Genomic DNA, 23,519 nt, shown 5'->3' on the forward strand with positions numbered 1-23,519 from the left:
GTATTTACCCCAAAGATACAAATGTAGGGATCCAAAGGGGTATGTGCACCCCGATGTTTATAGCAGCAATGTCCACAATAGCCAAACTGTGGAAAGAGCCAAGATGTCCATCGACAGATGAATGGATAAAGAAGAAGTGGTATCTGTATACAATGGAATATTATGCAGCCATCAAAAGGAATGAGATCTTGCCATCTGCAACGACGTGGATGAAACTGGAGGGTGTTATGCTGAGTAAAATAAGTCAATCAGAGAAAGCCATGTATCATATGATCTCACTGATATGAGGAATTCTTAATCTCAGGAAAGAAACTGAGGGTTGCTGGAGTCGTGGGGGGTGGGAGAGATGGGGTGTCTGGGTGATAGACATTGGGGAGGGTATGTGCTATGGTGAGCGCTGTGAATTGCACAAGACTGTTGAATCACAGATCTGTACCTCTGAAACAAATAATGCAATAGATATTAAGATAAAAAAAAGAAGAAGACAAAGGAGGGGAAGAATGAAAGGGGGAAAATCGGAGGGGGAGACGAACCATGAAAGACGATGGACTCTGAAAAACAAACTGAGGGTTCTAGAGGGGAGGGGAGTGGGAGGATGGGTTAGCCTGGTGATGGGTAGTAAAGAGGGCACGTTCTGCATGGAGCACTGGGTGTTATGCACAAACAATGAATCATGGAACACTACATCAAAAACGATGTGATGTATGGTGATTAACATAACAATAAAAAAATTTTAAAAAATTCAGAAGACAAACAAAACAAAACAAAACAAAAAAATATTCCTTGCCAAGTCATTTGGAGCTACACTGAAGCCACAGGTAAAATCAGAGAATCTTTGACTTTCAAGGATGATATATTCATCATACTTTATATAACTCCCTAATTTCATTTGAGTAGGACTTTAGGGTATATTTTCTTTAAGATTTGTATATATTTCAAAAAGCACTGTATTATGGTAGTTTTTATAGATGTAGGAGCTATCAGTTAACCTTTTATTCCAAAGTGATATCTCTGTCAATGAAGAGACCATTTTCCAACTGCACAAACCATGTCAATTAATTACTTGCATGAAAATATTCTCTCAAAATATGTATATATTTCCAGTAATTAAATGAGATTCAAATCTTTACTAATAAATTTAGTAGGTGAGGAATTTTCTTTTGATCTTTGATTAATTCCTCAGCAGAGCCTCTGATGCTGGGAAATTAGTGGTATTTATATTTTGGCTTTCCCATAAAATTTACTTTTTTCTCCCAAAAGCTCTCTATAGTTTTATTAAGAATTCCAAAGATGAGGGACTTCCAGGGAACATGGAGAACCCTAAACTCACCTCATCCCATGGATACAGTTAGATAACTATCACATCAGTACAAATAACCCAGAAAATGACCTGAAGACTGAGAGAGTAAACTCCACAACTAAACGTAGAGAAGAGGCCACAGTGAAGAGGCTAGGAAGGGCAGAGAATAAAGTGGTGGGGAGCTAAACCCCATGGGTCTGGCCCGTGGAGGAAGGGAGCATGGATGTGGAGAGGGGTGAGAAACAGACTAGGGAGTTTGCACTGAGATGAATCCCCATAGCATTTGGCTTTGAAAATCAGGGGAAGAATTTTGTGAGTTCTTGCAATCAACAGGACTTAAAGTCTGGAATTTTATAAATCAGCAGGTTAGGCTCTGGGAGAACTCAGAGGGTGAGAGAGAGTTGAGTTCCTGCCCTTAAAGACACAGCACAAAAAACAGCCCTCAGAGATACAGCTTAGAAGTAGCTATTTGAAAAATGTCTGGGGCATATGGGAGGGAGAGTTACTTACTAATCTCAGAGTTCATTGAAGGACTTCTCCAGGAACAAAGGAGTTAGAAGGTGTCATTTCCTCCTCTTGCCCCCCAGCATAATCACACAGCCAGCTAGTGGAGCCTGCATGGACACAGCATTCACTACTAAGTGGCACCCTGCCACCTCCAGCTGGGCTTGCCTCAGTAAAGGCACTGCAAGTCTCCTCTCCCAGAAGACAGTTGTAAACCTTGCCAACACTGCATCTCCCGACCTCCTGCAGAGGAAATGTGCACCTTGTTAGAATTGCACCCCCAGCCACCCATATGCTTTGTGGACTGGCCCTGGCATGCCCTGGTCTCTGCAGCAGCTGTGTGTCCACAGTGGCAAAGGAATGGTGCATACACCTTGTGGCACTAGGCTCATGCCTTCATGCACGTTGCAGAGTTGCCTAGACCCACCAGTTCTGGGTGGCTGCAGTGCGTCCTCTGTGGAGGAAGACCAGCACAACCTTGTTAAAATCGCATGCCCACCCACTAGTTTCAAGAGCAAGAGACAGCTGACTTTCCTAACACACAGAAACAGACACAAAGAGTTAGGCAAAATAAGAAGACAGAAGAATATGTCCCAAAGGAAAGAACAGGACAAAGTCCTAGCAAGAGAGCTAAGGGACACAGAGATAAGTAATATGGCTGAAAGAGAATTTAAAGTAATGATCATAAGGATACTGACTGGACTTGAGAAAAGAGTGGAGGACATCAGTGAAACCCTTAACAAAATGCAGAAGAAGAAATCAGAGATTAAGAATACAAAAATGGAAATTAAAAATACACTAGAGTAAGTAGAAGGTTAGATGAAGCAGAAGAATGAACTAAGAGAAAAAAGAATTATGCAAAGCAAGAATAGATTTAGGGAACTCAGTGATTCCATCAAGCGCAATAACATTCACATTATAGGGATACTAGAAAGAGAAAAGAGAGAAAAGGGGACTGAAAATCTATGTGAAAAAAAATGGTAGCTGAAAACTTCCCTAATCTGGGGAAGGAAACAGATATCCAGATCCAGGAGGCACAAGATTCCCCAACAACATCAAACCAATGAGGTCCACACCAAGAAACATAGTAATTAAACTGAAAAAGTAGTGATTAAAAAAAAAAAATTAAAAGCAGCAATACAAAAGAAGGCAGTTATATACAAGGGAAAATCCCTAAGGCTATCAGTGGATATTTCAACATAAATTTTGCAGGCCAGAAAGGACTGGCATAATATATTCAAAGTGCTGACAGGGAAAACTGCAGCCAAGGATACTATATCCAGCAAAGCTATTATTCGGAATAAAAGGAGAGATAAAGAATTCCTCAGACAAAACAAACATAAAAAACAAAACAAAACAAAAAACCCAAAAGAAAACAAAAAACCAAAAAATAAAATCCTAAAGAAGCTCAGGACGACTAACCCCACCCAACAAGAAATATTAAAGGGGTCTCTGAGTGGAAAGGAAAGACCATAAATGGGAGTATGGAAAGTAGGAAACACAAAAGCAGTAAAAATACATATATCTGTAAAAATCAGTCAAGGGATTCATAAAATAAAAGGAAGTAAAATATGACACCACATACCTAAAATGTAGACGGTGGAGAGTAAAAAATGGGTTCAAACTTAAGTGATCATTGACTTCATATAGATTGCATTTGCAGAAGATGTTATATACAAACCTATTACAAACCTATGGTAATCACAATCCAATAAAGAATAATAGATTTGCAAAGAAAAAAGAGAAAAGAATCCAAGTATAACACTAAAGAAAGCCAGCAAACTGTGAAAGAAAAGAGAAGTATCAGAGGAAAACTATAAAAACTACCACAGAACAAGTAACAATATGGCAATAAATAAATATCAATAATTACTTGGAATGTAAATGGACTAAGTGCTCCAATCAAAAGACATGGGGTGTGGGGATGGATTAAAAAATAAAAGTCATCTCTATGCTGTCTAGAAGAGAGTCATTTCAGAACTAAAGAAACCTGCAGATTGAAAGTGAGGGGATAGAAAAACAACTATAATGCAAATGGATGTCAAAAGAAAACTAAGGTAGGAATAGTTATATTGGACAAAACAGACTTTAAACAATGACTGTAACAAGAGACAAAGAAAGACACTATATACCAATAAAGGGACAATCCATCAAAAAGATGTTACAGTTGTAAATATTTATATGCCCAACATGGGAGTACTCATATACATAAAATATTTAATAATGAACATAAAGGAACTAATTGATAACACAATAACAGTAGGGGACATTAACACCCCACTTACATCAATGGACAGATCATCCAAACAGAAAATAAATGAAACAATGGCTTTGAATAATACACTGGATCAGAGGGATCTAACAGGTATATTCAGAACATTCTATCCTAAAACAGCAGAATACACATTCTTTTCAAGTGCACACGGAACATTCTCCAGAACAGATCACATACTAGGCCACAAACAAGTCTCAACAAATTCAAAAAGATCAAAGTCATACCATGCATCTTTTCTGACCACAACACTATGAAACTAGAAACCAATCACAAGAAAAATCTGGAAAAAGCACAAATACATGGAGGTTAAATAACATGTCACTGTTGAATCACAGACCTGAACCTCTGAAACTAATAATACATTATATGTTAAAAAAAAAAAAAAAAAAAGAAGAAGAAGAAGAAGATAGTAGGAAGGGAAAAATGAAGAAGGGGAAATCAGAGAGGGAGACGAACCATGAGAGACTATGGACTCTGAGAAACAAACTGACGGTTCTAGAGGGAGGAGGGTGGGGAGATGGGTTAGCCTGGTGATGGGTATTAAAGAGGGCAGGTACTGAATGGAGCACTGGGTGTTATATGCAAACAATGAATCATGGAACGCTACATCAAAACTAATGATGTATGGTGATTAACATAATAAAATAAAAAAATGTAAAAAATAAATAAATAACATGCCACTAAACAACTAATGGATCACCCAAGAAATTAAAGAAGGAATTAAAAATTACATAGAAACAAATAAATGAAAACACAATAGTCCAAAATCTTTGGGATGCAGCAAAAGTGATTCTAACAGGGAAGTTTATAGCAATACAGGCCTACCTCAAGAAGCAAGAAAAATTTCAAATAAACAACCTTACAAATAAAGAACAAAAACAACCTTACAAAAAGAACAAATAAAACCCAAAACCAGCAGAAGGAGGTAAATAGTAAAAGAAAAAGGGAAATCAAGAAAACAATCCCATTTACAATTTCACCAAAAATAATAAGATACTTAGGAATAAACTTAACCAAAGAGGTGAAAAACCTATACTCTGAACACTATAAAACACTGACGAAAGAAACCGAAGATGCAAAGAAATGGAAAGACATACCATAGCCTTGGATTGGAAGGACAAATTTTGTTAAAATGCCTACATTACCCAAAGCAATCTATGTATTTAATGCATTCTCTATCAAAAGACCAACAGAATTTTTCACAGAACTAGAACAATTGTAAAATTTGTATGAAACCACAAAAGACTCCAAATAACCAAAACGGTTAAAAAAACAAAAAAAAAGGAAAGCTGGAGGTATCACAGTTCCAGATTTCAACTTATATCAAAAGCAATAGTAATCAAAACAGTATGGTTCTGGCACAAAAATAGACACATAGATCAATGGTACAGAATAGAAAATCAGTAATAAACCCACAATTATATGGTCAATTAATCTTCAACAAAGCAGGAAAGAATATTCAATGGGAAAAAGATACTCTCTTCAACAAATGGTGTTGGGAAAACTGGACAGCCACATGCAAAAGAATGAAACTGGACCACTTTCTTACACTGTACACAAAAATAAATTCAAAATGGATTAAAGACCTGCATGTGAGACCTGAAACCATAAAAATCCTAGAAGAGAGGATAGGCAATAATTTCTCTGACATCAGCCGTACGTAACATCTTTCTAAATATGTCTCCTGAGGTATGGGAACCAAAAGCAAAAACAAACTATTGGGACTACCTCAAAATAAAAAGTTGCTGCACAGCAAAGGAAACAACTCACAAAGCTAAAAGACAACCTATGGAATGGAAGAAGATATTTATAAATGCTCAATATCACTCATTAGGGAAATGCAAATCAAAACTACAATGAATTTGTGTTTTTGTATTCTTTGGGTAAATACCTAGTAGTGTAATTGCTGGATCATAGGGTAGTTCTATCCTTAACTTTTTGAGGAACCTCCATACTGCTTTCCAGACTATGCAACAGTTTGCATTCCCACCAACACCAGTTTGCATTCCCACCAACTATGCACCAGTTTGCAGGAGGGCTGAAAAAAAAGTTCAAAATCTTGCCATTTGCAGCAATGTGAGTGGAGCTAGAGAGTATTATGCTAAGAGAAATAGGTCAGTCATAGAAAGACAAATACAATATGATTTCACTCATATGTGGAATTTTTTTTTAATTTTTTTTAAGATTTTATTTATTTGCGAGAGAGAGAATGAGAGACCGAGAGCATGAGAGGGAGGAGCAGACTCCCTGCTGAGCAGGAAGCCCGATGTGGGACTCGATCCCGGAACTCCAGGATCATGACCTGAGCCAAAGGCAGTCGCTTAACCGACTGAGCCACCCAGGCGCCCACTCACTCATATGTGGAATTTAAGAAACAAAACAAAGGAGCATAGGGAAAAAAAGAAAGAGAGGCAAACCAAGAAACATACTTTTAACTAAGGAGAACAAACTGACATTAGAAGAAGGGAGGCGGGTGGGAGGATGAGTTAAATAAGTGATGGGGATTAAAGAGTACATTTATCATGATGAGCAGGGAGCAATAGATAATGTTAAATCACTATATTATGCACCTGAAACTAATATAACACTCTTTGTTAACTATACTGGCATTAAAACAAAACTTTAAAAAAATTAAAAAGATGATTCATCTTGATGAAGTTTAAACAGGCAGCATATTTACTAAGTTTCTTCATTTCTCAAATAAAAACCATTACAGAAGATTTAATATGTATGCCAGGAAAAATAATTCAATTAGAAAAATATGACAAACTTCTTTTTGCAAGAGCAATGGTGCAAAATATATATTTATTGAAATATATATATATTTTTGGGGATCTGACCTGTTTCCTGGTCAGTTGGAAGCAGCCAATTTCCTCAAAGAATTAGGATCATCACAGCAGAAATGCTTTATAAAAATGTCAGTGTTGAGCTTCTGATTTCCACAATTGTTCTTTGAAATCCAGAGCAAGTCTGGAGAATTGGGTTTTCCCACACAAGAGAAAGGGGTCTTCTAAATCTCAAAAGTATCCTTAAGAGGTAGACTCAAACAGAGTTACTAGAAATAGGTGAAGAGAACTCAATTGAAGACCCATGAGAAGCCTCTGACAGATGACAAGAGGAAGTGAGAAGCTTCCGTGATTCAGAAGAATGAAGAGGTAAGTCAAGGAGGTCAGATGACAGTGTGTTAGTTTTGAAGGAGTTGGGATAGGCAACAGAACATCCAGACAAGTAAGGGGAAGTCCAATAAAATCATGAATTTTGTGCATGGATGTAAAGTCTACAGACATCTCAGAGAAGCCTGGATTCAGCATATTTCCAGTTGGGTGGGGGCTGAGCAGATAGTTGTGGGCCATGACTCTCCTGAAGGTGCAAGGTAACTGAATACAGAGGCCACATAGGGAAAGCAGCTGAGCCTAAGAAGGGTATGTGGAACCAGCAAGAAATGGAAGGTATCAAGTCAGACAGCTCACAGCACCCTGCAGTACTGGTAAGAGAGAACAGATGAGTCTATGACCCATAGACTTGAATATGAGGTAACAGCAGGGGGTTCTATGACCAGGCATGGCAAGGGACTAGTAATGCCAGTGAGGACCAAGATAAAAAAAAAGCCCTTCCTACCACCATTGTTTTAATATAATAAGCTTCTTCTTTCTAGCTGCTGTTGGTTAGTGGAAGTCAAAAGAATAAACAGCCCTTGATGGAAACTGAATGAGGTAATCCAAATAAGGCTCTTTGAAACTAAGAGATGGATATATCTTCACTGCCAGGTTTGCTCCATATTGTATCACTCACTAGCCTTCCTTCCTTAACTCCCCACACTTGGTGAAGAAGTCGTGAAGAAGTCTTCATAAAGAAGACATCAAGACCCCTTACAGAGAATAAAGCACTTTTTTGTGGGTGCCATTTTGTAATTATACTAGATAATGGCATCTGAAGAAGGATCCATACAAATGATATCTTTATTTTTTATTAGTTTAACACATCTCAGGTTCCCTTTCCTATTTGCTGATTCTTGAGCTGTTTTAGTCTTACCTTTGCGCATAGACCAGGTGATCTTGAGGTTCAATAGACGTGCAAAGGTAGGGGTACTGGTAGAGGGACAGAGATGTTTGGATAGATAGGATTCTGGAATTTGGTCAACTAAATTTCCTAATTTTTATTGTCTTGATGAAAAATTTGAAATTTCAACACAGCAGAATAGACATCTGATATAGTGTTTGACAATTTATATGGTATATTTCACTTACTTTCCCAAGTTCTGTCAATGCTTCTATGTTTCTTTGAAACCTCTGGAAAATTAGGGAAGAGGTCATGATAATCTTCAACTCTTTATGTTTATGACCATTTTTCACCAAAATATTGTAACTTCCTCAAAAATGTTCTCTCTGCCTCCAGGATTAGCCATCTCCAACTCTATTCTCCATAGTTCAGTGAGAGTGAGTTTTCTTACCGATCTGAATTATGCTGCTCTCCTGCTTACAATATCATCAAGACTACACAACTTATACCATGTACAAGACCTTGTTCTGGACCTTGTTTTCTTCGTTGGCGTCATCATCAGCCCCACCTCATACTCTCTCTCACCATCAGGTCTATGGATATGCTGTTATGTCCTGTTTGAAATACTTCTTCTCTTCCTGTCTGTGGCATCTTCTGACTACATGTTCAGCTAATTTTTAAACCACTTTTAGATCATGGCTCAGATCTTTTTTCCAAGATGCCTTTGCCCACTCTTAAATCAAACTAGGTGCTTACCATAGATGCTCCAATAGCTCCCTGTACCTCCTCCATCATTGCACTTATACAGTGTTATAACTATTTACCTGTTTCTAGTCTCCATCCAACTGTAAGCTCAGAGAAAGTATGAACTCTGTTTATTCACTGGTTATCTCCACAATCTGGCAGAGCGACTGGCACACACACAGTGAATGCTTTATAACTAGTTGTTGAAGAATAAAATGATGCCTAAAGCAAGACTCTTCAACTTTGAAAAAAAAAGTTTGTTGTTGTTGTGTTTCAGGGCCTATTTTTCTTCTATTAACATAAATAACTTAGAGTTGGATACTTCATGTTGATGTAAACTATTAACAGGAAATTTGTAGTTTCAGAGTTGAAAGGGATAATTTGGTCCTATCCTTTTCCATTTCTTTCTCTCTTCCCTCCATTTCCCTCCCCTCCACTCCCCACTACTTTCTTTTTAAGTGTTAAGACATCCAATTGAGAGCTAAACAGAGTTAAAGATCAGTATTTTTTTTAAACCATGTAGCCTCATTAGAAAATGAAGAACTTAAAAAGCAGAAAGCAAGCTTATGAGCATATTTATGTTTTATATGCTTGGATAGTGAGTGATAATTTCTCTAACATTTAGCATTGTTATCCCTGTAACATAATCACCCATGTTTTGTACCATTAGCATAATTGCTTGCTAAATAAGGGAAAATATTTAAGATATTTTTAGAGGACCTCTTCATTTCCCTTTTGTAAGTCATATTTACTCCTTTCAAATAAATTTTATATTTTTCTTCTATTTTTTCCAAGTTACAATGAAAAGCTTTTTTGAAAACTCTTTGTTCTGATTTTTCTTGTGAATATGCATGTATCAGAAAAGTTAAAATGCACAGAATACTCAGGTCACAAGAAGATACTTTATTGGTTAAAGTGATGAGTTCTAAAGACTGCCATGTGAAAATCTCTTTCTATTCTTACTTATATCAAATACAGAGCTTGCCACTTTAAATAAATCTGATTAGTATTTTTACCCTATGGAGAACATACCTCTGTTTTGTTTTCTTCATGTTACAGAGCTACATATCTCTGTTTTGATAAGAATATGGTATGCTTGTAATAATTTCCCATAAACCTTTTGGTCTTGCTCATTAATTTTGAATTTTTGTATAATATATTATGACCTCAAACCTCTAGTTCTTAACCTAGTTTAGGAAAGCTATGATCGATAGCCATTGATTATTTTGCCATTATATTTTTTATTTTGGATCTACCAAGTTAGAACTGCATCAGATCAGTGTGGACAGAGTTGTTATGCTGTTCAGCAGCTCAAACTGATATGCCTTTGAATAATAAAACATGAAGAAGTCAAACAACTGTTTCCTAATTGGAATACAGTTTGGTGGAGAGGTACTTTAAAATATAACCTTTTCTAGAGGTGGCTAGTAAAAGGTATCTTTAGTGGCAAAAATTTTACAATCACTGCTTTCTATAAATTATATAAAAAAAAAAACACCCTTCATAGGTAAGTAAATATCATAGAAAAAGAGATGTTAAATTTTATATATAATTGACTAGAGAAAAAAATTAAACTGAGTTTCATTTAGAGTAATTTATGTTTGCTAAATTGGATAATCAGCATTTGATGTATTAAGAGAAATTTCAAAAGATTATAAAAATAGGCTTCAAAATTATTTACAATACCAATTAAATATTTTGCTCATATCTATCTGAATATTGACCATGATGCTGATGTCACATCTCAGAAGTCATACCATACATGTTCTTTAAAACAATGCATGGGGTATGCTTTAAAAAAAAAAAATGGAATGGTATGCTTTCTTAGCTGCTTAATTCAGCTTTCTCTGAAAGTGCTTTGTCAGTTAAAGCTTTCAACCAGCTTAAACTAAGTAATGCTTTCCCTATTTTTCCATGAGTGGAAAGAGAGCAAACAAACGCATGTTTCACAGTAAGGTCAGCATGACATAAAGCAACAAAAGCCAGTAAATTGAACATGAGGTTGACATTCTGGGACTAATCCAACAGTTCTGCAACAATCTTCCAAACTGCACAGCTGCATAAAGCTGTAGACAAGCCTGGGCGCAGCCTCCAGGCATGTGGTCAGAGCTCTGTCTTGAAATGTGATCAATTCCAAGGAGAAGAGATCACTTCGTGTTTTTCTTTGGCTACAGGATATTTAGATAGTGAACATATTAAGTCACTGGTATTATGAACTGCTTTTTTACTTATCACCAAAACCCCCCAATTCTTAAATCTTCTCCAATGTAAAGGAGGACAAATTATTAAAGGAAACTACACTTGTTTTCTTATTTTCAAATTTTTAAGGGCCACAGTACAGATTCTATCAGCCCCAGGTAAATGATGGTCTGTAGGGACTTTTTCCTGAGTTTTAAAAAGGGATGTGATCCAACTTGAATGCAATTATCTAGGCCCAGTTCATATTATGGATTCATATTATGGATGTAGACCCATCCAGGCTAGATTAATTTCTACAATACAGGGTGAGTCATTTATTTTACTGCTTTTTATTCAATTTTTTGATTTGATAAAGAGCAAGGAGTGTGGAATAATGGTACATTAAATAGATGTCAAATGCTAGGTAGAGATAGAGAATGTCCTTTCACCAAACCTTGAGTAAGGAAAATACAGTGAAATTACAGAGGCTGAGTGATATTCTTTTCACTAAGATCATTACATGACTTAGTCTAGTGAGAATAAGCAATTTAGAAATTGGCAAATTTTTGCTAGATTATCTGGCTATGTATTTCCTATAAAATTTAAGAGTTGAAGGAATTCCCTACATCTAATGGTTATCTAAAAGGTCCTTCCTTTGGTTGTCTGCTTGTTCATTTTACTATATCAGTGGAGACATGATTGTTGAATTTTTTAATACAAAAATGAATTATCTTTAAATTTGAAAAAAAAATTCAAGTTTTAAGTACTTATACACGATGCCCTGGAGATTGCGAAGATATTGAAAGGATTCATACACTTCCTGAAATCTGGTTTTGTAAAGGATAAGTGTAGATTAGAGAAATTGCTTAGGTATTCACAGCAAAACCTCTAGAAATGTAATAGCAATCTCACCAAAGGAATGCAAGATGCCAGATCAAGGCAGACATGAAGATCTCATCTGGGCATTTTATATCTAACCTTCTTAAGGATAGGAATGTTATTTTTTAGGTTGATAATTTCATCATGATTTCTAGACCCATTCTTCCCTTTTGTTAAATTATTACAATAAAAATAGTCTGAGCATGTAGTATATTGCATAGATTTTTGGAGGGTCTGTGTTCTAGTCAAGCTCTCTATTTTAGAGATAACTTTAAAAATGTCAAAATCAGTACCATTATTCTTAATATTATAATGAAAGGGTGATAGGCTCTTTAGATTTCTGATAAAATAGGCCTCAAACTCAAAAGATTATATCTTTACAGATGAAGAAATTGATTCTAGTAACTTCAAATGAAATCCATCAAATATTTGTGTGTGCATAGAGACAGCAACAAAGCAACTATATTTTCTAGATTCCTTCTTTTCACTATAGAATATGCCAGACTAATTTGATAAAATCATAGCCAGAACTATGGCTTAATGAGATCATAATAATAGCAGTTACTATTTCTGAACACTTGTATACTTTTTGTTTTCATTTCTATTAATTACAAACAATTGGGCAAAGTCAGGTTTAATCTGAAAGGTTAAATGACTTGCTTGAGCTCATTCGATTAGTAAATGACAGAGAAGGGCCATAAGCCTGGGTCAGGATATATAACCGTAATGGATAATTTAGAAGTTACAGGTTGACATGCCATGGATATTTGAAAGGCACTATTTTGGTAGAAAACATATTGCCACCATATTTGCATATAATCTGTGTAATATTTTAATGTAAATATGAAAAATAATAGTACTGCTTAATTAAAAAGTGCCATGTTTTTAATAAAAACAACAAAAAATGCTACATAACAACTGAATCAATTAGATTCAGACTTAAATGGCTTCTCAAGCTTTTTTAAGGGAAATATTTTTAACTCAATAATGTAGTTTGGTATCCTTCAAGTATTTTCTGATATATAACCTGTCTTCTTATGATTAATTTCATTTTAGAGCTACCAGAAAGAACATGACCTGTAAAGTAAAGATAAAGGTTATGATGACTGCACAGGAATGGAGACATTAGTATGCAGGAATTTACAAAGGAAGATGCAGAAACAAGATATCTTCCATTTGATGATGTTATGTTCTTTTTCAAAAGCTTTTTTTCTCTTTTTCTAAAGTTTAGCCTGAAATTTTAAATCCTTGTATTTAGACATCTACACTGTAAATCAAGATCAACATCAAGAATATCAAACATTATTATTAGGAGGTTGCAAAACAATAACCACAACAGAAAAACCCAAACCTTTTGGCCACCACATTCTGTTCCCCCATAATTGAATGAAATAAAAAAAATAAATTATGTTGGAAATTAAATATGTGCAGGTAAAAAAGGGTTTTTGTCATCAAAATATTGTTTTAAAGTAACAAGAACCAGATAAAATGATCATATCATCAACTGTTCTCTATTACTTGAATGTGAAAGTTTTCTCTTTTTGGATACACCTACATTCATTTACTTATGTTACATAATCCCTACAGTGGTAGACTGCCTTTATTGTATATTGGAGAAATTTAAAATGTATTTATTGGGATGACATTTTTTGGGAAAAAAGATATTGAAGTACATACAGATTTAATGCAACTGAATTATGGACACAAATTAAGGGGTTTTTGATATTTATTTTAAAGTTAATATCTTACCTTGTGCTGCATTATTTGTCTCAGTGAAGTTATACATAAATAATGCTTCGCACCTATGAAACCCAAACCGTATTTTCATTTGTACACTCAACAAATATTTGAGTGCCTACTGTTTACCAGGCATTGTGACTTATGCCTACTACTGGACTGTAACTTTCTTGAGTTACAGTCTTCCTTCAGCTCTAAATTCTCATAACACTTATTAGCACATTCACTTGTGTTCATAAAATGTATTCAATATTTGGTGAATGAAATCAGAAGGGAGAAAAAACTTGTATATTGAGTTAGGGCTACTTAACTATAAGAAACAATTGAATTTGTGGACTTTTTCTTTGGAAGGGAAATAGTACTCCATTCAGTTTTGAAATTTAGAAGAGGGAGCATAAAGTGTTCTTAATAAATATAAAACGTACTTATATTCTCCTATGGTAAAGTCAGTATGAGGAGAGGTCTCACAAAGTAAGAAGAGGTAGAAAATTTAAAAGAGATGAAGAGAAACTAAGAGATGTAGATAAGGAGTATGGGAAGAGAACGTCATAAAGTCAGACATACAGACATGAATGATGTAACAAAAGAATGATACAGATCCATGGTGATAGCAAAAATGAGACCATGCCATGCAACTCCCACTCAAGAAAAACTTTTACTACTGTCCTACCTCAAACTGGCTCCCAGGCTCTTAATACTATCAGAATTGTAGAACAAGACACTATTATAATTCAGATGTGCACTAAATAGCTGGTGAACCTTAGGAGGAAGTTGGTCACTATTTGGAAGATGCAGAAAAGAACATTACAAAAATCATGGTTTGGCTGAATCTCGAAGACTGAGATAGGGATGTGACTGGTATCAAAGAGGGAAAATTCAGGCAGAAAACTGATGGTAAAAAGATTTGTGTGGCTGGAACATAAGATAAATGTAAGATAGTGGAGGATAAAGAGAGTAAAGTTATAGAAATTGATGCTTGAACATCATTTCAGAGTAACTACTGTGTCCCTGCAAGAGTAAGAGTGGAGCAATTAAAATAAAATCACTGAGGATGAAGCCCCGGTAAAGGTATTTTTAAAAAGCTCACTTGGAGATGCTGATGTGCAGATATAGCTGAGAATCACTGTGATAGGTGATTGGAAGTCAATGAACATTTTAAAGTGAGGATATGGTAAGATTAGATCTTTTTTAGGAAGTTAACTTCGGACTGGAGAGTGGCAAGAGAATGAATCTGTATGTGTATAAGGACTTTGAAGAACTGAACAGCAGTAGTCTATAGTATTGTATTCACAGAAAAAGACATATAGTTAGACTTACCAAGGAAGAGACTATTTTTATATTAATGTTAAAACTATTTGAAATACTTGGTTTAAAGTCTTACTGAATGTTACAACCAAATGTTAGAAAATTTGGATATTATTTGTTATATTTGCTACATAGATCTAATGGACCTAAGCCAAGAACATTGGATGGAGCTTATTTTAATCCCTATTTCAAATGCCTTATGTGAATTCACTATTTATAGATACACCGTAGCTTATTCCTTTTGTAAATGGAGAATTTACTGGTAAGAAACAGTTATGGTAACACTGTCATGCCAATTTTTTGATCAGATGAAACCACTTTATCTTGTTTTGGGGGTTACATTAGTATTCATTAGGAGATGTTACTGTTCCTTGGTAAACTGCAAAGATTTATCAGTTGAAGGGAATGGGTACTCCAAAATGTATTAAGAAATTGAAGAAGTCAGTAAATGTTTTCTATATTGTTTTCAAAGTTACTTTGGTTTTCTTATTAACAACCATTAATTTGCATAAGGCAGTATGTCTTATTTGTAAGATAATGTCCAATTTTTTAAAAATTTAGAAAAAGAATTTGGTCTACTAGTTACTCTGAGTTGTTAAAAATATTCTATATATTTATTTATACATAATAAAGACAAAAATATGATATATGCCTAAAATGGTATAAATTATATAGAAAACAGTGATTTTTTTTATTGAATTTTGTCAGTGGTATGGACTTAGTTTTTCCTGTCATTTTTTATATATCTGTATTTACATATACAGATATATAGATAGATTTTTTAAAAATAAGTGGATTTCCAGTGACTCATGTCAGAAAAGAACTCTTGTCTATCTTCTAATGCAGTATTTTCAGTTCATATAACAGTGTGAATTGTGCTTTCTAGTTATTGTAATTGGTTGTATTATTTTAAGACAGTGTCTAGTATTTCTTGAAATATCTCTCTTAGAATTGGATCCAAGACACTCAAAAACTTTCAACCTGTGATTTGTCATTATCTCCCATTGAGTAAAGAAAGAGAATATTTCTTATTTTCTCTTCCCTTCCTTCCTCCCTCACCCTCCTTCACTCCCTCCCTCCCTTCCTTCCTTTTTTGATTAAGAAGTGAATAAGAAACTCTGACCAAAAGGAACATTTTGCAGGAAATATAACAGTAGTAAAGGTGAGGATTTGAAAATCAGTAAGGTTAAGTGATTTTCCACCTGCCCCAGATGGTAAGGAGTGGCATTAGGCCACAGACTCTTCTGGACTCTTATTTGGATTCACAATACCTTATTAAAGGACAAGTCCCAAAAAAGGTTAGTAAAAAACTACAAAACCCCTAATACTGTTGTCATAATGATATGGCTCTCCTTAATAACTTCCTTAGAGATTTGTGTTTCTAATTTGGGAAATAGTCAATATATGAGCTGTTTTTTCCTAATATCACACCCTCAATCTATTGCAGGGATTTTAAACTCTTTTTCTCTATATTTTTTGCATTAAAAACCCTTTGGAAAATCTGATGAAGGCTATGAATTTTTTCCTCACAAAAAATGTATATACGCTCATTTAGACAAAATTCTGCATCCATTTTAAAGACTCATTTTTGTAAATATATTCAAGGAGACAAAGGGAGCTACCTAGAAGGAACATATATAATTACTTTTTATTTTTACACGTAAAATTTTTTTCCTCTAAAGTATAAGATTCATTCGATGCAAAAGTTAAAAATCTTCACCTAAATGGTAGGAAATAGTATGGACAAAATTAAGTTTACTTTGGCAATCAATTTTAGTACTTTTCAATCTTGTAAACTGTTAAAGAATATATAGGTACACAAAAACACCTTAAAATTCTAATTATGCTTTATAAAGGAGAACAATTAAAACTTCACAATTTTCTCTGAAATTTACACAATATACATTATAAATGTAAGGCTTTGAGAAGAACATTGTAAAAACCCGAGACCTTATAATCCTGACCAAAAGAAAAACAGACATATCACAGAATTTAATTTTTAAAGATAAAAATGGCATTCACTTTTTATGAAAGAGCAGAGGTTTCACCATCCCTGCCAAGATCTTGGGTAACTGCGCAGCAATAACTTCAGACATCATCTCTGGAAATTCCACACTCAGCGCCCGGGACTGGATAAATGTATTCAAGCAGTACAGATGAAGCTGTTTGACAAGCTGTTGGTTTCACAAACGGATAGAGAACATGTAAAAAAATAACATATAACAAAACATGACAGCTTATTTTCCTAACAATATGAATACCCATCAAGATGTTTTCTTACCAAAATAACTCCCTTCATTCTCTAGAATAATATGTAAGATACTACATACAATGAAACATTCTGATAGTACAGATTTAAAGAAATGAAAATCATTCATAATCCCACAGGATAACTAATATGAACGTTTTGGTGTCTTTCTTTTTTCTTTTTTCTTTTTTTTAAGATTTTATTTATTTATTTGACAGAGAGAGACACAGCGAGAGAGGGAACCCAAGCTGGGGGAGTGGGAGAGGGAGAAGCAGGCTTCCCGCAGAGCAGGAGCCTGATGCGGGGCTCCATCCGAGGACCCTGGGATCATGACCTGACTGGAAGGCAGACGCTTAAGGACTGAGCCACCCAGGTGCCCCTCTTTTTTCTTTTAATACATGTATACAAACATACCCAGGTTTACACACAATATACATAAGGCATATATAATTCCAAAAATGCAATTATTTAATAAAGTCTACTTTGTTAATAGACTGGCTTTTTCACATAACAATATATTGAATCTTCCTCTGTCAACACAAATAACCCAACATAATTCATTTTAATCTAATTTTAATTTTTGTCAAATAATTAATGTAAATAATTTTAAAAGTCAAATAGAACCCAGCAGCAACAATAAAATCCAGCAGTTTTCTAATAGAGTTCTTCCCATCCTTATTCTAGTTCCCCAGATGCAACCATTTTCAACTTCTTTAGCCCATATCTTTAAATATTTATCTCTGTACTTCTAATAAATTTTGTTTTTCAAATTTGATATTATTGATTTAGTTTCTATTATGGAAAATGAGGTTTTAGCTCTCTAATACTAGACACCCCTCCCAACTATGCACACTTTTCTCATTTTCTATATAGCTATATCTCAAATTTTTACTAAATCAATACCCAGCAATTATAAAAGATTTTTATTGTTTCCTGCTGGATTACATTTCCTTTCATATAGGACTTATTTTTACTTTGCTAGAGCCAATCACCTTGTGTTTCTGTTTTGCTTTGTTTCCTTTATATTTATCACAAAGCCATAGTCAAATTCTCTGACACAATTGTAAAAACTCACCTCAGTATGTTCATACATACTGGTAATCCCTCCATTCCATCTTTTTTCCCTGGTGCTAGTATTCTGAAACCCTGTGCATTACTGCTCCAATCTAGAGTAATGATTGTCCTGCACAGTCAATGTGCTAGAACATCCCTTTGCATCTCTCCTGGGTGGGATATTCTACTTCATTGGCTTAGTCCAGTGTTTTACAGTTAAAACATTCTGTAGATGTTCTTGAGAAAGGTTGTATTTGAGGTAAGCTCTCTCTGAGACCTTCGCATCTGAAAATACTTTTTAAGGTGGCATCGTATTTGTCTGATGGCTTGGATGGGTATAAAATTCTTTGAAGATTTTCCTTTTCTCCAAAATTCTGAAGCCATTGCTCCATTGTTTTCTGGGTTCCAGTATTGTTAAGAAGTCCAACATCATTTTGAACCCTGATCATTTTTATGTAACTTGTTTCTTTTCTCATTGGTATATTTTAGCATAGTCTCTTTATTTCTGGTATTCTAAAATTCTACAATAATGGGCCTTTGTTCAATTGTGCTGTGCCTGTACAGTGGGCCTTTACAGTCAGAAAATTAAAATACTTTTGGTCCAGCAGCTTTTATTTTATGATTTTTTATATAATTACCTCTCCTTGATTTTCTCTCTTCTTTCAGAAATTCCTTTTAATTGGGAAATGAACCTCCTTGGATTAATCCCCTAAATTTGTTATCTCTTCTAGTTTTTCATTTCCTTATCTTTTTTGTTATTTCTTGAGTTTTATATTTCAGCCCTTCAATTAAATTTTAAATTTCTGTTTTTCTATATTTAATTATCCAAAAGTATTTTCTTTCTGAATGTTCCTTTCCAAATGTTTTCTATTTTTGTTTCATGGATGCAATATCATTCTTTTTTCTCTGAATATCTTAATTTTTTTGAATCTTTTTTCTGTTCTCTGCTCTGGTGCTTTTTCCTTCATTACACTTTTTCTGAGTATTTGAATTCTGCCTTTCTTTTTTTTTTTTTAAAGATTTTATTTATTTATTTGAGAGAGAATGAGATAGAGAGAGAGAGAGGATGAGAGGGGGGAGGGTCAGAGGGAGAAACAGACTCCCTGCTGAGCAAGGAGCCCGATGCGGGACTTGATCCTGGGACTCCAGGATTATGACCTGAGCCGAAGGCAGTCGCTTAACCAACTGAGCCACCCAGGCACCCTGATTTCTGCCTTTCATTATAGAGGCTTTACCTATATGGCTAACAATCCTTGGCTATCTGTTTCTCAAATTTGACCTAGTGAGTAGATTGCCAAATTGTCCCGTTAGCACTGTCATTAACTTATAATTCCATCCAAAATGATACGAGTCTTATTTTTCACACCCATACCTTTGCTTTTCCTGTATATATAAAATCTTCTCTAACTTAGGGCAAAAATATTTTAGAACATTACTCAGGAAAATGTTATCACGATTCCTATAAACCATTAAATTACTTTCAAATTATACAAATACTAGTAAAAGGATATTGGGGTGATCTACATTGAAAATGAAAAAAGCACAATATAAGTGCTGAGCAGTGTGATACAAATACTGTTTTAAAATATAAGTACAAATATGAGTTTGAAGAAACCATATAAGGTAAAATGTAGATTAAATATTTAAAAGATTATAGAAATTCAGAAAATAATCACTGATATCCTAGAAAACAAAATACTTACATCATGCAAGTTATCAAGAAGTTTTGTAAGTTGGTAGAAACGCTGTGAGCTAGAGACAACTCCTTTTTGCCTCAAACCAATTGCCTTGATGAGCTCTCTAATGTAGCTTGATCTCATCTCTTCAAACTGATTTTGACTTCTTAGTCCTTCCAAAGGAACTGAAAGAATATAACTGGCAGTTATGTTTAAAAAGATGACAGCAGCAGTTAATAATAAAAATTTCTGTAAACATTTCTTTTGATATAGAATTCTAGATATGAACATCTTAAATAGGAAAGAGTGTTATTGATAGTTCTCTTATAGAACTTATAGTTCTCTTGAAGCATATAAGAACAACTAGATAAACTAAAGAACATTTTAGCTTACCTATTTTAGAGCTGTATCAGTGGATTATTCATTTAACTTAACATTTGCTCAAAAGAGCATCTGTCATTCTATATTCCTGTCTCAGGAATGGATTTACTTTACAATTATATGTAAGTTGGGTCTTTTTTAAAGAAAAAGTATTTTTTTTATTTTTTAAAGATTTTATTTATTTATTTGACAGAAAAAGACACAGTGTGAAAGGGAACACAAGCAGGGGGAGTGGGAGAGGGAGAAACAGGCTTCCTGCTGAGCAAGGAGCCTGATGCGGGGCTCATCCCAGGACCCCAAGATCATGACCTAAGCTGAAGGTAGATGCTTAACGACTGAGCCACTCAGGTGCCGCAAAGAAAAAGTATTTAAACAAATACTTGGATCTCTCTGTCAAGTTTGTCTTCATATAAATCTGAAGTATCTGTCGTTGAGATTATTCATGGATAATTTATCTTTTTTGTTGTAATTTTAATATTGCTTCATTAAATTTCCTAATTCCTCCTGCTCATATGAGAGAAAGCTATTGCTATTTCAATACTTCTCTTATATCCAACCACTTCATTATACTACTCTATTTTTACTAATTTCTTTTAATTTCTATTTTCAATTCAAATAGTTTTGGTTGATTATCTTTTGTGTTTTTTTGGGTATACAGTACTGTATTTAAAATATCCTCATTTCTCCCTTCCGAATAGTTGTAGCTCTTGTTTCTGCTTCATGATTCAGTGCATGGTTTAGGATTTCCAGAACAATATTAAATAATAACAATGGCAAATATTCCTTTTTGGTTGCTTATTTTAATGGGAATGCATCTTATTCCCATGTGATGTTAACTTGTAATATATCTCTGAAGTCTTTAATTCTGATAGCCAAATTGTAGGCACAACTTCCTATTCTTACTGCTAGTTCTCTTATTTCTACTACATTGTCTATTTTACCTACAATTTTTTTCCTTAATATTTTAGATCCTTTTGTTGTCACTTGTTTGAGATGCTCTGCTTGATTTCTTCAGCAAATTATCACCAGAACTCCCAATTTTCTTGTTTCCTTTTGCTTTGGTTCCATTTACCTTACAAATAAACCTTGAAACTTAAATGAAACAGCTCCCTTTTCCTGCAGCTATATCTAGATTGCTGAAAGAAAAAAATCATATAGTCTCTTGGATTTATATAACTCTACATTAATTATCTTGACCCTTGACCCTTGATGATTTTTTGGGGGAAAAAAACAGGCAAACCAAGAAACAGACTCTATAGAGAACAAACTAATGGTTACGGTGGGGTAGGGAGGTTGGTGGAGGGATTGGTAAAATAGGTGATGGGGGTAACCCCTAAGGAGTACACTTGTGATGAACACTGTGTGTTGTATGAAGTGTTGAATCACTATACTGTTCACCTGAAACTAATGTTACACTGTATGTTAACTGGAATTAAAAAAAAAAAAAACACTTAAAAAATAAAATTATTTTTTCTTCTGATTATTGAAGTACTATTTCCCATTAGGTTTTCAAGAACTGGAAACTAGTAACCCAAAGTCTTCACTCTATCCATTCAAGTATTCCCAGCCAGCCTCACATCCTTTTAGTATCGACCACTAATAAGAAGTTCTGGGGATATTATAATCTAATCATTAGGCTCTCATCCTATGCTCCTGGGACATTTTGAAGTTTTTCTTCCTCTCCTGCTCTCTTTCCTACATTTCAGATCAATAATGAACCAGCTCTCCTAAATATTTCTATTTGCTTTAAGCTCCTTACCTGAATTCATTTTTGCCTTGATTATTACATCCAGTATTATATGATTGGAGAATTTTTTCTCAGATTCTTGTTGATTCCACAAGTGAGTTTTAGGATTTCTTGCAAATATCTTAGTGGCAAATTGGGAAATGGTGTCATGGGCAGTTAGCCAGATGCTATTTTACATAAGAATACTTTTTTATAAAAACAAGGATCTTTATTTTTTGATTTAGCTAACTTAAAAATAACATATTCATTAGAAAAATTTTAGAAAACATAAAAAATTATAAGTCACTAGATTCTACAATCCAACATTTTGGGACATTTCCTAACATTATATTGAGAACATTTACTTATATCTCTCAAAATTCTTTAATAATAAATGTTTTAATTCTCATATTTAATTTCACTTAAAATTGTAGTACAATTTATTTGTCTTCTCATTTGATATTTGAAATATTTTGCTAGTCTAAACAATACTTATGATGAATATAATTTTTGATTTTTTAAAAAGATATATCCTTAGAAGTGGAAGTATTGCAATTAAAGATATTAACTTTCTTAACACTCATAATATACATTGCTAAACTTCTCACTATTTAACTGTTTTGTGGCTAGTATTGAATATTTTCATTTTAGGTAATCTTTGCTTTTTACATAGAAAAATAAAATATCTCATCTTCATTTCTCAAATTATTAGTGAGGTTGAACAATTTTCTTATGTGTATTAGTGATTTTTAATTTTTTTTCTGTTTTGTACTCATTTATCGGGGCCTAAATTATATTTCAGATATTTTTCTAAGTTTGCGGTTTATTTTTATTTTTATTTTTTTGAAGATTTTATTTATTTGACAGAGAGAGACCCAGCGAGAGAGGGAACACAAGCAGGGGGAGTGGGAGAGGGAGAAGCAGGCTTCCCGCCGAGCAGGGAGCCCGACGCGGGGCTCGATCCCAGGACCCTGGGATCATGACCCGAGCTGAAGGCAGACGCTTAACGACTGAGCCACCCAGGCGCCCCCTAAGTTTGTTGTTTAATTTTTAAATATTTTGTCACAGTTTTACAACCTTATTAGGGCAAAAAGTAGTGCCCAGGCAACTCAACTTTTCTCATGCCAGAGGCAAACACTTTCAACTTTTTCATTTTATTTTAATTTCTCCTTTGACAGAATTAAATAGCAACATTGTATTGCTTATTCTTGATTTTTTATTTTTACTTTTGATTTTCCAGTGTGGAAAATAAGGCTCTAGCTCCATTTCCATCTTTCAGATCTACAATCACCTCCATACCAGTAGCGCACACACACATATACATACACACACACATTCATACACACACATTCATACACACACACATTCACACATACACATACACACATACACACACATACACACACATACACATTCACACACATACACACATATACACACACGCACACACATACACGCACACACATACACACACACAACTTCTTATTCCTCATCTTCCTAATATCACTTTCATA

General features: G+C 34.4%; 1 protein-coding gene across 1 annotated transcript in view; it reads right to left on the bottom strand.

Moving 5' to 3' along the window:
• Positions 1 to 16,541: 16,541 nt before the first annotated feature.
• Positions 16,542 to 23,519, bottom strand: part of PGR (progesterone receptor) — a 112,046-nt gene continuing 105,068 nt past the window's right edge. The window contains exons 7-8 of the mRNA XM_064577204.1: positions 19,926 to 20,083; positions 16,542 to 17,095 (exon numbers count right to left, since the gene is read on the bottom strand). Of these exons, the coding sequence (XP_064433274.1) occupies positions 16,940 to 17,095; positions 19,926 to 20,083 (314 nt within the window). The 3' untranslated portion in view covers positions 16,542 to 16,939. The remainder of the gene's footprint in view (positions 17,096 to 19,925; positions 20,084 to 23,519) is intronic.

Source organism: Mirounga angustirostris, unplaced genomic scaffold (genome assembly GCF_029215605.1).
Source record: "Mirounga angustirostris isolate CCGP_5_RB_7025 unplaced genomic scaffold, mMirAng1.0.hap1 SCAF_13, whole genome shotgun sequence".
NCBI classification, from domain to species: domain Eukaryota; kingdom Metazoa; phylum Chordata; class Mammalia; order Carnivora; family Phocidae; genus Mirounga; species Mirounga angustirostris.